This window comes from Physcomitrium patens, chromosome 19, assembly GCF_059467195.1.
Source record: "Physcomitrium patens ecotype Gransden chromosome 19, ASM5946719v1, whole genome shotgun sequence".
NCBI classification, from domain to species: Eukaryota; Viridiplantae; Streptophyta; class Bryopsida; order Funariales; family Funariaceae; genus Physcomitrium; species Physcomitrium patens.
In genome coordinates, this window is record NC_143428.1 from 12,380,522 (window position 1) to 12,392,374 (window position 11,853).

General features: G+C 43.1%; 1 protein-coding gene across 2 annotated transcripts; it reads left to right on the forward strand.

Moving 5' to 3' along the window:
- Positions 1-2,255: 2,255 nt before the first annotated feature.
- LOC112295766 (uncharacterized) lies at positions 2,256-9,085 on the forward strand. 2 transcript variants are annotated; one of them, XM_024547694.3, is made up of 5 exons: positions 2,256-3,639; positions 3,733-3,877; positions 4,166-5,451; positions 5,566-8,707; positions 8,822-9,085. In XM_024547694.3, the coding sequence occupies exons 2-4, from the start codon at positions 3,778-3,780 to the stop codon at positions 8,485-8,487; spliced, it is 4,308 nt and encodes a 1,435-aa protein (XP_024403462.1). In that variant the 5' UTR covers positions 2,256-3,639; positions 3,733-3,777; the 3' UTR covers positions 8,488-8,707; positions 8,822-9,085. The 2 variants fall into 2 exon arrangements, with proteins under 2 accessions (XP_024403462.1, XP_090100807.1); XM_090244681.1 differs by having other exon boundaries at positions 2,258-3,877.
- Positions 9,086-11,853: the final 2,768 nt, after the last annotated feature.

The following is an 11,853-nucleotide window of genomic DNA, read 5'->3' on the forward strand; positions in this document are numbered from 1 at the left end:
AACTATGTGGTGTGGTAACATGCTTTTAAGATATATATATATATATATATATTTATATAAATCTTAGATTTTATAAGGTTTGGAAAATGTGGAGCATTTGGTGCTCATATTCATCTTCAATATTTTTTAATTACACCGTAATGAGATCTAACTATATGACATTTAAGCAAATTGTTATGTATTTACATTATTTATAATGTATCCAAAAATATTAGGGCCTTTTGTTAGGAATATATATATATATATATATATATCAATACGTACATCCCTAGCAACACATTAATAACCAAAGTTCAAGTTTGAGATCCAGTCTTCTTCACTTTGTGACTAAAGACTATGCAACAAAACATTTGAGTTATTGTTTTACCAACTTGCTATTCTTAAACGGCATATAATCTACTTGCTACACCAAATTCTTCTCTTCCATGCATACATGGATGAATGTAGATGATAAAATATGGATGAGAGTGCATACTAATCATTCACAATCTTATGAAAGGTGGTCAAAGGGCTACTTGACATAGGGATATCACCAATTAATATAACCAAGTGCCCTCATTAATGGAAGGTAATGATAAATATTGTTATGGCCTTATTGTAAAGGTGATGTACCCTTTGATATAGAAATTTATATGATACCAATACATATCCGTAATTTTGTAGTTGGGAATGGAAGTAATTATTTTTTTTTTTTTTTAAGATGTAAGGGGGGAGGGGAAAAGAAGGTGACACATTAAATAATGTCAATGGAAAATATTGACATCAATGTCACTTGGTTTAGATAAAAACAACTTGTCAATGCAATCAAGTTTGTCCTTGGGACCATCTTACTCCCCCATAACCTACTATAGAGATCATGTTGGATTGAGTGATGTGATATGTGACCCTAAGTAATGCATTAAAAGATTGAGAAGAAAATAAATTACTAAATTAATATGGATTTCTCATATCAATAGGGTAAGATGTACTGTTAATTCAAACACCCACTGAATACATGAAATATAAAACTGGCTTTTTGCATGGAATCCTAACTAAAGTCATGACCATTTTGAAATTTTGGAGCAGGCTTTGTATGGGTTGAAAGCCACCCACAAATAATAACAATAATAAATCTGATAAAAGTTCTGATAGAGAATCAGGATTAGGTTAGGGTTTGAGTGATTTGTTCAGCTGGATTAGTGAATATGAAACCACACATAGAAAGTTGGAAAATAAAAGAAAAAACCATGTAGAAGCATTTAATTCAATTTAACATATATATATATATATATATATATATGTGTGTGTGTGTGTGTGAATTGTTAAAGAAAAAGAAAACAAATTTGTGAAGAAAAGAAGTAAAGTAAGAAGAAGTCAAAGGGTTGTGCAATGAGAGGCAACAATTAAACTAACACCTCTCAAAAGCTAACAAGATAAAAGAAATAGGAGGAGGGGTTCTTCAATAACCTAGACAATTCACTTGCCTTCTACAAAGGACTTCCACCTTTTTTACCAATTCTTATCAATAGCATGGCCATTCTTGATATTAATAACATTAATAACACATTATTAACACAATGAGACAATCATGCATGTGGGGGACCCAAAACAATAGTAGAACCAAAAAAAACTAAAAAGTGAAAAGTAGAGGTGGCAAGTTCCAAGTTTTATAATTTGTTTTTGTGGGGGGAGGGGGGGGGGTATGGTCACATCCATCCATCCATCTCCTCCTCCCAAGGGTCCAATTCATCCACCATCATAAAACAAAACAAGCCATTATAATATGCATTAGAATATGAAGGCCATGAGAGCCATGCTAATTTTTTTGTTATCTATGCCATGCTTTTGGGGTCTTCTACTACAAGAGAAGGGGGTGCTTCCTTATCATTAGGTTCCAAAGGACAAAGGCAAGGCAAGTGCTTCGTTTGATGGCCACCTCTTGCACAAGCTCCGCTCCCCATTGGAACCCCAAGCTTGGAGTAGGTTTGGATCTCCGATACCCAAAAAGAAAAAGGAAAAGGAAAAGGAAAAGTACCCCACCCCCCCCCAACACGTCCACCTCAGCATGCACCGAGATGCGACCCCTGCCACGAGGGCACCCCACGACCACGTCAGCAGCCCCACCCCCGTCCCCCTCTCCCTCGTTGTGTGTGTACATCGCCCCTCTCGTCGAATGTAGAGCGTGCGAATTCGGCGTTTGTTCGACGAATTGCTGAATTCTGACGCCCGTTGCTCGTGAGATGTAATCGCGACGGGTTAACAAGAATCTCCGCGACGAATCAGCCGCAATCTTTTTCGCCCACGGTGACCGAAATCGAGAGAATATTAAGAATTGTGTTGTGTTTTGTGTTTTCGAGTTTTGGTGTTTTTGACTGATTTCGGCGGAGTGAGGTGTTGGGGACGGGCGTGGGTAGGTGGGTGCGTGCGTGGGTTAGGGCAGGATCGTCGCGAGGCATGGCTACAGCGTGGGTGGTAATGAGAGGTCACCATGGGTCATGTCGGTCGTGGAGGCATTAATGGGCTCGACTGGCTCCACAAGGCCGGAGGCGCAGCTGCCTCGTGCGAAGCCTGTGGAAGCGGCGTCACCCTGCGTGTTACAGGCTGAGTCTGGAGCGTATTCAGAGCCGTTTGTTTGGTTATGAATAACCTTGTCCCGTTGTCCTCGATCGTTTGGTCAATTCAGAGCCTGTGGGGGGTCAGTCTGTCTGTCTGTATGTCGATCTGTATTCTGCTGCTGCAGCTGTAGTCGATGCTGCAGTGACCGATCGCTCGTATCTTCGTGCATCCCCCTGAGAGAGAGCCCCCCCACTGCAGTCATCAGCCAGCAGCTATGGTCATAGCTAACCTACAGGATCATGCAGCTGCATGACCTTTCTGGTGGGTCGTCGTCCCCTTCCCTTGAAAAGCACAGTCGCACTGTGGACCCAGTCTTGCATCAGTGCCTCGTTGTGAAGCAGAAGCTGGCATCAAGTGTAGAAGACATAGTATCCTGCGGCATCTTTGGGTTGTGCTCATGACGGGCGGCGCTCTTCTTGACTAGCTGATTGGTTTTCTCTTCATTGCAGCGTCGACGTGTAGGTTTGGTCCTCTTTTGTGTGCACTGATCCATGATCGGAGCTTTGTTAGGGTAGTCAAGGGGCTCGGCCAGTAGTTTTTGCGAAAAAACAAAAGACTTAGAGAAGATAGTCAGGGTTCTGAGGTTAGTTTTGTTGGCAGCTCCTCTAATCGTCAGGGTTTTAGCCACGATGGCTTGTTAACACACCTCGACTTGGTTGAAAGATTTGATTACTTGGGGCGTCGTCGAACATGCCACGAGGTTGTTAGTTAGTATTGAGGGTAGCATTTTCTGCACAATTTTCGAGTTGGAAAATTTTCCGGGAGTTCGCCTTGTTTATCATTTCTGCTTGCAATGGAGAACTACTCACGGAATAAACCGTGAGGAAAACTTCGGCTCCTGAACGTACTTAATTTGGAATGCTTTCCTGAATGCGCTCGAGAAAAATCTTATGGGTGTGTAGAAAGTGCCACTGGGCTCGACTGCATTGTTGTAGACGATGCCAGCGCTTAGTGAACTTCCAAAACGGGATGTTCTGAGACTAAGTCAATGTGGGGATTCTTCACCTGGCACGAAGGTATCGATGTAAACCGCCATCGCCACGGGTATGAAGCATCAGTCGAATTCCTTGTGCTGGTAGAACCGTTTGATGGAATTAAAATACAGGAGCAGACCCACTGACCGTTCGAGTTTCGCAGACCAAACAGTGACGGCTCCTTGGAAGCTGTCATTTTGAGCAGCCTATGCTCGACAGTCTTACACCAACTTCGCTGTGCGATCTTCCGGGAATTTGTGCCATTGAGGCACTAGCCGATAATTACTGCATGGGAGACTTCCGCTCAGGTACTGCACGTCGACTCCTGCAACTTCTCAATCAGACAGGGTTATACTGCTTCCTTCAGGGCTGATTGTAACAAAAAGTTTCTGTCACGACTGTAATTTGCAACCAGCAATGCAGAAGTTCTATGACATTCATAGCAATGCCGATGAGTGCAATGATCAGAACCTGGTTAATATTTTAACTAAGCGATGAAGTGATCACCGACCCGTTGTGCAAAGAAACTGAATTTTTTTGCGTCAGTTGTAGAAACTTCATGCCGATGTTATGACCCTTTAGTATCATCCTTGCAGGTAATAGCTGCCCTCCGGTTCAGGCTGCGGCGAATCAGTGCTGGCATTGGTTGGATGGACGGGAAGAAATAGCCAACTCCTTAGCCACTGGAAACCGCCTCAGAAGGCTGGACAGAGGGGGAATCATGGATTTCTCCACTTCCATGCAACTGAGGTTGCTCATCCTGGCAATTCTGGTGAGAGAGCTCCCTGAAGTGATGGCCATCAACGCCGAGGGAAGCGCATTGTTGGCATTCAAGCAGGGGCTTATGTGGGACGGTTCCATTGATCCTTTGGAAACCTGGTTGGGAAGCGACGCCAATCCCTGCGGATGGGAGGGTGTCATCTGCAATGCCCTCAGCCAAGTCACGGAGCTCGCTCTCCCTCGGCTCGGACTCTCTGGCACCATTTCCCCGGCGCTTTGCACCCTGACCAATTTGCAGCACCTTGATCTCAACAATAACCACATCTCTGGTACTCTTCCGTCTCAGATTGGCTCTTTGGCCAGTCTACAGTACCTCGACCTTAACTCAAACCAATTTTATGGTGTGCTTCCTCGGTCGTTCTTCACCATGTCCGCATTGGAGTACGTGGAGTTAAGCTTCAACTCGTTCTCCGGAGAGCTTCCTGCTGAGATTGAAGCACTTCGCCGTCTTCACACGCTCATCCTAAGAGAAAATTCTTTTACGGGATCTATTCCCGCGCAAGTCGGGAGCCTCGTTGATCTGAAGCGGCTTGACCTCAGTTTCAACTCCTTCTCCGGCATTGTCCCGCCGCAGCTGCAGGGGTTGGTGAACATGGAAGAGTTGAGCCTAAGTGCGAACTCTTTCACCGGGGAATTGTTTGCAATCAACATGATGACTAATCTCTACAGCGTCGATGTTAGTGGCAACCTCTTCTCTGGGAGCATCTCACCCCTCTTGGCCTCCTTGAAGAACCTCCAGGCGTTGGACTTGAGCAACAACTCGCTCTCAGGAACTATCCCGACCGAGATCTGGGGCATGACGTCGCTTGTCGAGCTTTCTCTAGGTTCCAATACCGCCCTCAACGGCAGCATACCGAAAGATATCTCCAAACTTGTCAACTTGACGAATTTGTTTCTGGGGGGTTCGAAGTTAGGAGGGCCGATACCACAGGAAATCACACAATGTGCCAAGCTTGTCAAGCTCGACCTCGGTGGCAATAAATTCAGCGGTCCAATGCCAACCTCCATTGGCAATTTGAAACGCTTAGTGACGTTAAATCTGCCAAGTACGGGGCTCGTGGGCCCAATCCCTGCTTCTATTGGTCAATGTGCCAACCTCCAGGTCAGTCCTCATCGCAAAACCATTCGACCTTCTGCATTAAATTCTGACAATGACTCTTGATCTCGATGTTTTAGTGTCTTCTGCATAAATCTCAAACCTCCTCTGCGTGTGCAGGTGCTTGATCTCGCGTTCAACGAGCTCACTGGCTCACCTCCCGAAGAGCTTGCTGCACTTCAAAACCTGCGATCATTATCTTTGGAGGGTAACAAGCTGTCAGGACCGCTGGGTCCATGGGTTGGGAAGCTGCAAAACATGTCCACATTGTTGCTCTCGACAAACCAGTTTAACGGCTCCATCCCTGCCTCTATTGGGAACTGCTCGAAGCTTAGGAGTTTGGGGCTTGATGACAACCAGCTGTCGGGGCCCATCCCGCTTGAACTTTGCAATGCCCCTGTTCTGGACGTGGTCACCCTCAGCAAGAACCTTCTCACAGGCACGATCACTGAGACTTTCCGACGATGTCTGGCTATGACCCAGCTCGACCTTACGTCGAATCACCTCACAGGCTCGATCCCTGCGTATCTTGCTGAGCTTCCCAACTTGATCATGCTGTCTCTGGGCGCGAATCAGTTCTCCGGTCCCGTGCCTGATTCCCTGTGGAGCTCCAAGACCATCCTCGAATTGCAGCTGGAGAGCAACAACCTGAGCGGCGGCTTGTCTCCCTTGATCGGCAACAGCGCGTCGCTGATGTATCTGGTGCTCGACAACAACAATCTCGAGGGGCCAATACCACCTGAGATTGGGAAATTGAGCACTTTGATGATATTCTCCGCGCATGGTAACTCTCTCAGTGGGTCGATCCCCTTGGAGCTTTGCAACTGCTCCCAGCTCACTACACTGAACCTGGGAAACAATTCTCTAACCGGGGAGATTCCTCATCAGATTGGAAACCTCGTAAACCTTGACTACCTGGTGCTGTCGCACAATAATCTCACAGGGGAGATCCCCGACGAAATATGTAATGATTTCCAGGTGACAACTATTCCCGTTTCGACCTTCCTCCAGCACCGCGGCACCTTGGACTTGTCATGGAACGATCTTACAGGGTCGATTCCGCCCCAGCTCGGAGATTGCAAGGTCCTCGTCGACCTCATTCTGGCGGGGAACCGATTCTCTGGACCGCTGCCTCCCGAACTCGGTAAGCTGGCGAATCTGACCTCACTGGACGTGTCGGGAAACCAACTCAGTGGCAACATCCCCGCGCAGCTGGGCGAATCGCGCACATTACAAGGGATAAACCTCGCGTTCAACCAGTTCTCGGGAGAAATTCCTGCCGAGCTTGGCAACATCGTCAGCCTGGTGAAGTTGAATCAGTCAGGGAACCGACTAACGGGATCTTTACCTGCGGCACTTGGCAACTTGACCAGCTTGTCGCATTTGGATGTGAGCAAAAATTCCCTAAGCGGGATGATTCCAATGGCGATGGCCAATCTGGTTTCCATCGTGGGCATGAACTTGGCAGAAAACGAGCTCAATGGTAGCATTGCGGGGCTGCTCTCGGAAAGCACTGTGTGGCGCCAAATGCAGTCACTAAATCTCAGCTGGAACCAGTTATCCGGGGAAATTCCAGCTTTGGTCGGGAATCTCTCAGGCTTAGCCGTGCTCGACTTGAGCAACAATCACTTTTCCGGCGAAATCCCAGCCGAAGTGGGCGACTTTTACCAACTCTCGTACTTGGACCTGTCCAACAACGAGCTTAAGGGAGAGTTTCCCAGCAAAATCTGCAACCTTCGCTCGATAGAATTGCTGAATGTCTCCAACAATAGGCTGGTTGGGTGCATTCCCAACACGGGAAGCTGTCAATCACTCACCCCGTCCTCCTTCCTCGGCAACGCAGGCCTCTGCGGGGAAGTTTTGAACACACGCTGCGCTCCCGAAGCCTCTGGCCGAGCCAGCGATCATGTCAGCCGCGCCGCGCTGTTGGGCATCGTTTTGGCATGCACCTTGCTCACATTTGCGGTGATCTTCTGGGTCTTACGCTACTGGATACAGCGGCGAGCCAATGCGCTCAAGGATATAGAGAAAATCAAGCTCAACATGGTGCTGGACGCGGACTCCAGTGTCACCTCCACAGGGAAGTCGAAAGAGCCGTTGAGCATCAACATTGCCATGTTCGAGAGACCACTGTTGCGACTCACTTTGGCCGACATCCTGCAAGCCACCAACAACTTCTGCAAGACGAACATTATTGGCGATGGTGGGTTCGGGACGGTGTACAAAGCGGTGCTACCCGACGGTAGGATTGTAGCCATCAAGAAACTCGGCGCTTCGACAACGCAAGGAACTCGAGAATTTCTGGCTGAGATGGAGACTCTCGGCAAGGTGAAGCATCCTAACCTGGTGCAGTTACTGGGATACTGTTCCTTCGGCGAGGAGAAGCTTCTCGTGTATGAGTATATGGTGAACGGAAGCTTAGACCTCTGGCTTCGTAATCGAGCTGACGCACTGGAGAAGCTCGATTGGAGCAAGCGCTTTAACATTGCAATGGGATCCGCCCGAGGGCTTGCGTTCCTGCATCACGGGTTCATTCCACACATCATCCACCGCGACATCAAGGCCAGCAACATTCTGCTGGACGAGAACTTCGATCCCAGAGTTGCCGATTTCGGCCTGGCGCGGCTGATCAGCGCGTACGACACGCACGTCAGCACCGACATCGCCGGCACGTTTGGGTACATTCCCCCGGAATATGGGCAATGCGGGAGGTCCTCGACGCGCGGGGATGTTTATAGCTACGGGATAATACTCCTGGAGCTCCTGACGGGGAAGGAGCCCACAGGGAAGGAGTACGAGACCATGCAGGGCGGGAATTTGGTGGGGTGCGTGCGGCAGATGATCAAGCTCGGCGATGCGCCGGACGCGTTGGATCCCGTGATTGCTAACGGGCAGTGGAAGAGCAACATGCTGAAGGTCCTCAATATAGCTAATCAGTGCACTGCGGAGGATCCTGCTCGCAGACCGACCATGCAACAAGTGGTGAAGATGCTGAGAGATGTGGAAGCCGCTCCCCAGTTCAAAACTCTGACGAATGTGTAATTGACCTTGTTAGGCAATCTGATGGGTTCCGTCACCGATTCAGATGGGGAAGCATTCGTCTGTTCGACAGATCGAGATGTAGCGGATACGTGCTTCACGCAGCACAGAGTTGTTTGTTCACGGTTATTGCATTCGAAGATTCGAGCAGCTCACCACAACACGGTTGCTGGGAACAGGGGAGACAGCCAAACGTTGCGAATACGGCGCTCGTCAAGTCGAGGTACTAATCGACCACTCACCTTCATTTAGCAAACAGCTCGGGTGTCCACCAAAAGCTGCGATTTTTACCTTTCCGGACGCTTCTAACGAAACTGGATTTCTCTGATTGCGTCAGGGTAACACGTCGAGACCGCGGGCTCGTTTTGGAAGCGGCATCCCACAAGTAGCCCATCGTAGCTGAGAGCCCAGACTGGTTAGCCATCGTGGCCAGCATCGAACTTATTTGTATCATTCATAATGTACCATCTCAGGTTTACCGACAGGTGCAAAACCTGGAAATCCGGAAGAGAGTGTATCCGCCGCTTTTATGTAAAATTATGAACTTCAAAGCTCGCTCCTCGCGAGTATTTAATTCATCTGCCAACATCACGTCGCTCTATACTTTAATCTCAAAATGCAATTTTTTCCTGTTGTGAAGCTTTTGAACTGTCATGTGTTCAAATCTTTCTGGTGCCAAGTAACTTTTAGCATTTATGAGAATCTGCTTTTTCGTGTACTCCATCGCTTGAGGCGGATGGAGGACCTACGAAGCTACCTGCGAGTAGGGTCAACGACGAGGTCAACGCCTCAGTCGGTGAACAAGTCAACGTCGTCGCGATTGTCGGTGGGATGGTGCCGAGAGGAGTATATGCTTTTGGAACGTGGGATGCCATCTGAACTGTTTGGATCGGGAATGAAATGACCCAGATCTCAATGGAATGTGCCGATGCCGAACAACATATTTGTGAGTTGACGGAGGATGACGTTGTGATGTTCCCTACCCAGGACAAGACCCGAGGCTAGTTTGTGAAATTTTGTGAGCATTTGTTGATATTCTTCATGAATTTTGATTCATCTACTTTCCTCCCTCTCAGCAAGTAGAAAATCAGAGAAGTATACTGTGGATTTTGATAGTAGAATTGTGTTGTAGGTCTCCTATTTCTCTAAATATTTTCTTTTATTTTGTATTATCATCAGGGTTTTGCATACTTATGATTATTATTATTGTATGTATATATATATATATATATATATATATATGCATGTGTGTGTGTGTGTGTGTATTTATATGTATGTGATTTATTAATATGTGGTTTGTAAATGCACAATTTTGTTGTAAGATTTCAAAATACCAAAAAATTCAAATTACCACATAGAAAAAGACAAGTTAAAGAAGGATGCAGCTTCGAAATAATTATTGTGATAAAGAATTAATAATTAATTATATCATAAATATGCTAGTAAAAAGTACTGAATTAAAATGATTTTATAGGCTTTGCGTTTTAGCACATTGAATGCTTATTTGAATATTATATTTCTGAAAATATATAACCATAGAAATATATATAAATATAACTCTTGTTATCAGATATTAGAAATTTAAAAAATGTTTTTTACATTGGCTTAGTTCCAAATAAAAACAGTGACATTGTCTTAATCTTGGACCAAAGTAGGTAGATTATATTTATATATTTGTTAAAGACATAATATATTAATGATTTGTAGAAAAATGTCTTCTTAAAACAATTGTTTATCTGCAAAAGAAAAGAAAAGAAAAGAAAATCATCTTGTAGTCATTGTCTTTATCTTGTTTTATCTTACCTTGTTTGATAGTGATTTAAAATTCTTGATGAAAAAATAAAAACTTTAAAACTTTATAACTATAAAAATTAGTAACTGTAATGAAAACGCTTACTGTTTACTTTTTTCTTTTGGTTTAAGTGAAATCAATTACACTAAAAACCAAAAAAATAAAATAAGAATACACAATATAAAGCAGATTATGAGTTGTTTTGAAGAAAAAGTTATTTTTATGAATTAAAAATTTTATGTTTTTTAAGTTTAAAATATACAATAAAAAACATAATAAGAAAGTCTCTTTTGATAAATTGAGATGCCAATTGATTAGAAAGAGTATTTCTAAACTTTACAAGAGTTTATTGTTATATATTTTAATGACCATAATGTATTGCAATGGAATATCAGATTATTTACAGATTGCAACAAATAAATAAAAATATAAAAATATAATTTTAAAATTTTTAATCCTATTTGATGTATAATTTCTATATTAGATTAAGTCCATAACTATACCATTTTGTTGCTATTGTTGTTTAAAAGCTTACTATATATTATAATATATTTTTTACAAGAGATAATATTTTTTTATTATTACATCTTCTTATGTAATACAATCAAGTTCTTATCATTATTATCTTTAAACTTCAATTTTCAAATGCCATTGTTGTTTTAGAATAGCTACAAAAAAAAAAAAAAAAAAAAAAAAAAACTTAAGAAAACTACTTATTCAACAATGTTCATTGATGCATATACAAATTTTTGTAATAGTATATGGATAGATATTAATAGTATTAACTTTCATAAAATAAATTACAAAAAAATAAGATGATGTTGAAATATTTTTTTCAAAATTTTAGAGAATGATTAAATTGTTGTGTAAATAAAGATCATCATTCAAAACAAATTTAGTGCCAAAAATCAACACAAAGTATGCAATCTAAACCAAATACAAATGCACTCTCAAAGAAAGTTGAAAAATCTAAACATTGCTAAGTTAAGCTATCTCTCACACTACAAAGAGAGAATCCAAAAATGCAAGTGTGTGTAGAGAAAACCTTAAAAACTTTACTAAAAAACTAATCATTGTAGTTAAATAAAATCTTACAACAATGACTTTTTTTTTCTTTTAAAATCACTTACAAGAATGTCAAGGGAGTTTCTCTACCTAAGTCTTCAAACCATAGTTGATACTATTAAGATCAAGTAACAAAAAATATTAATTAAATAAAAATATACTAAATTGAACAAAACTAGATTATATCCATTTTATGCGATTTGATACTTGATGCAATATTAGGTGATAATTATTATATAAATAAAGATTATCATATACAATAGATTGAATGCCAAAAATTAACATGAAGTATGCAATCTAAATCAAATATAAATGTATGACAAATACACTTTGAAGTATCTCCCTCCACCTCTTCTTACCTGATTGGAAGCTCCTCCACTTAACTATGATGATAATATACATGTACTTGGAAATAGACCAAGTTAATGTTATAATAGCTAGACTATCAAAATATATGGCCAAGATAAAAGAAAGAATCACCAATCCTTGTTAAGAGTTGAGACATGGCTAAA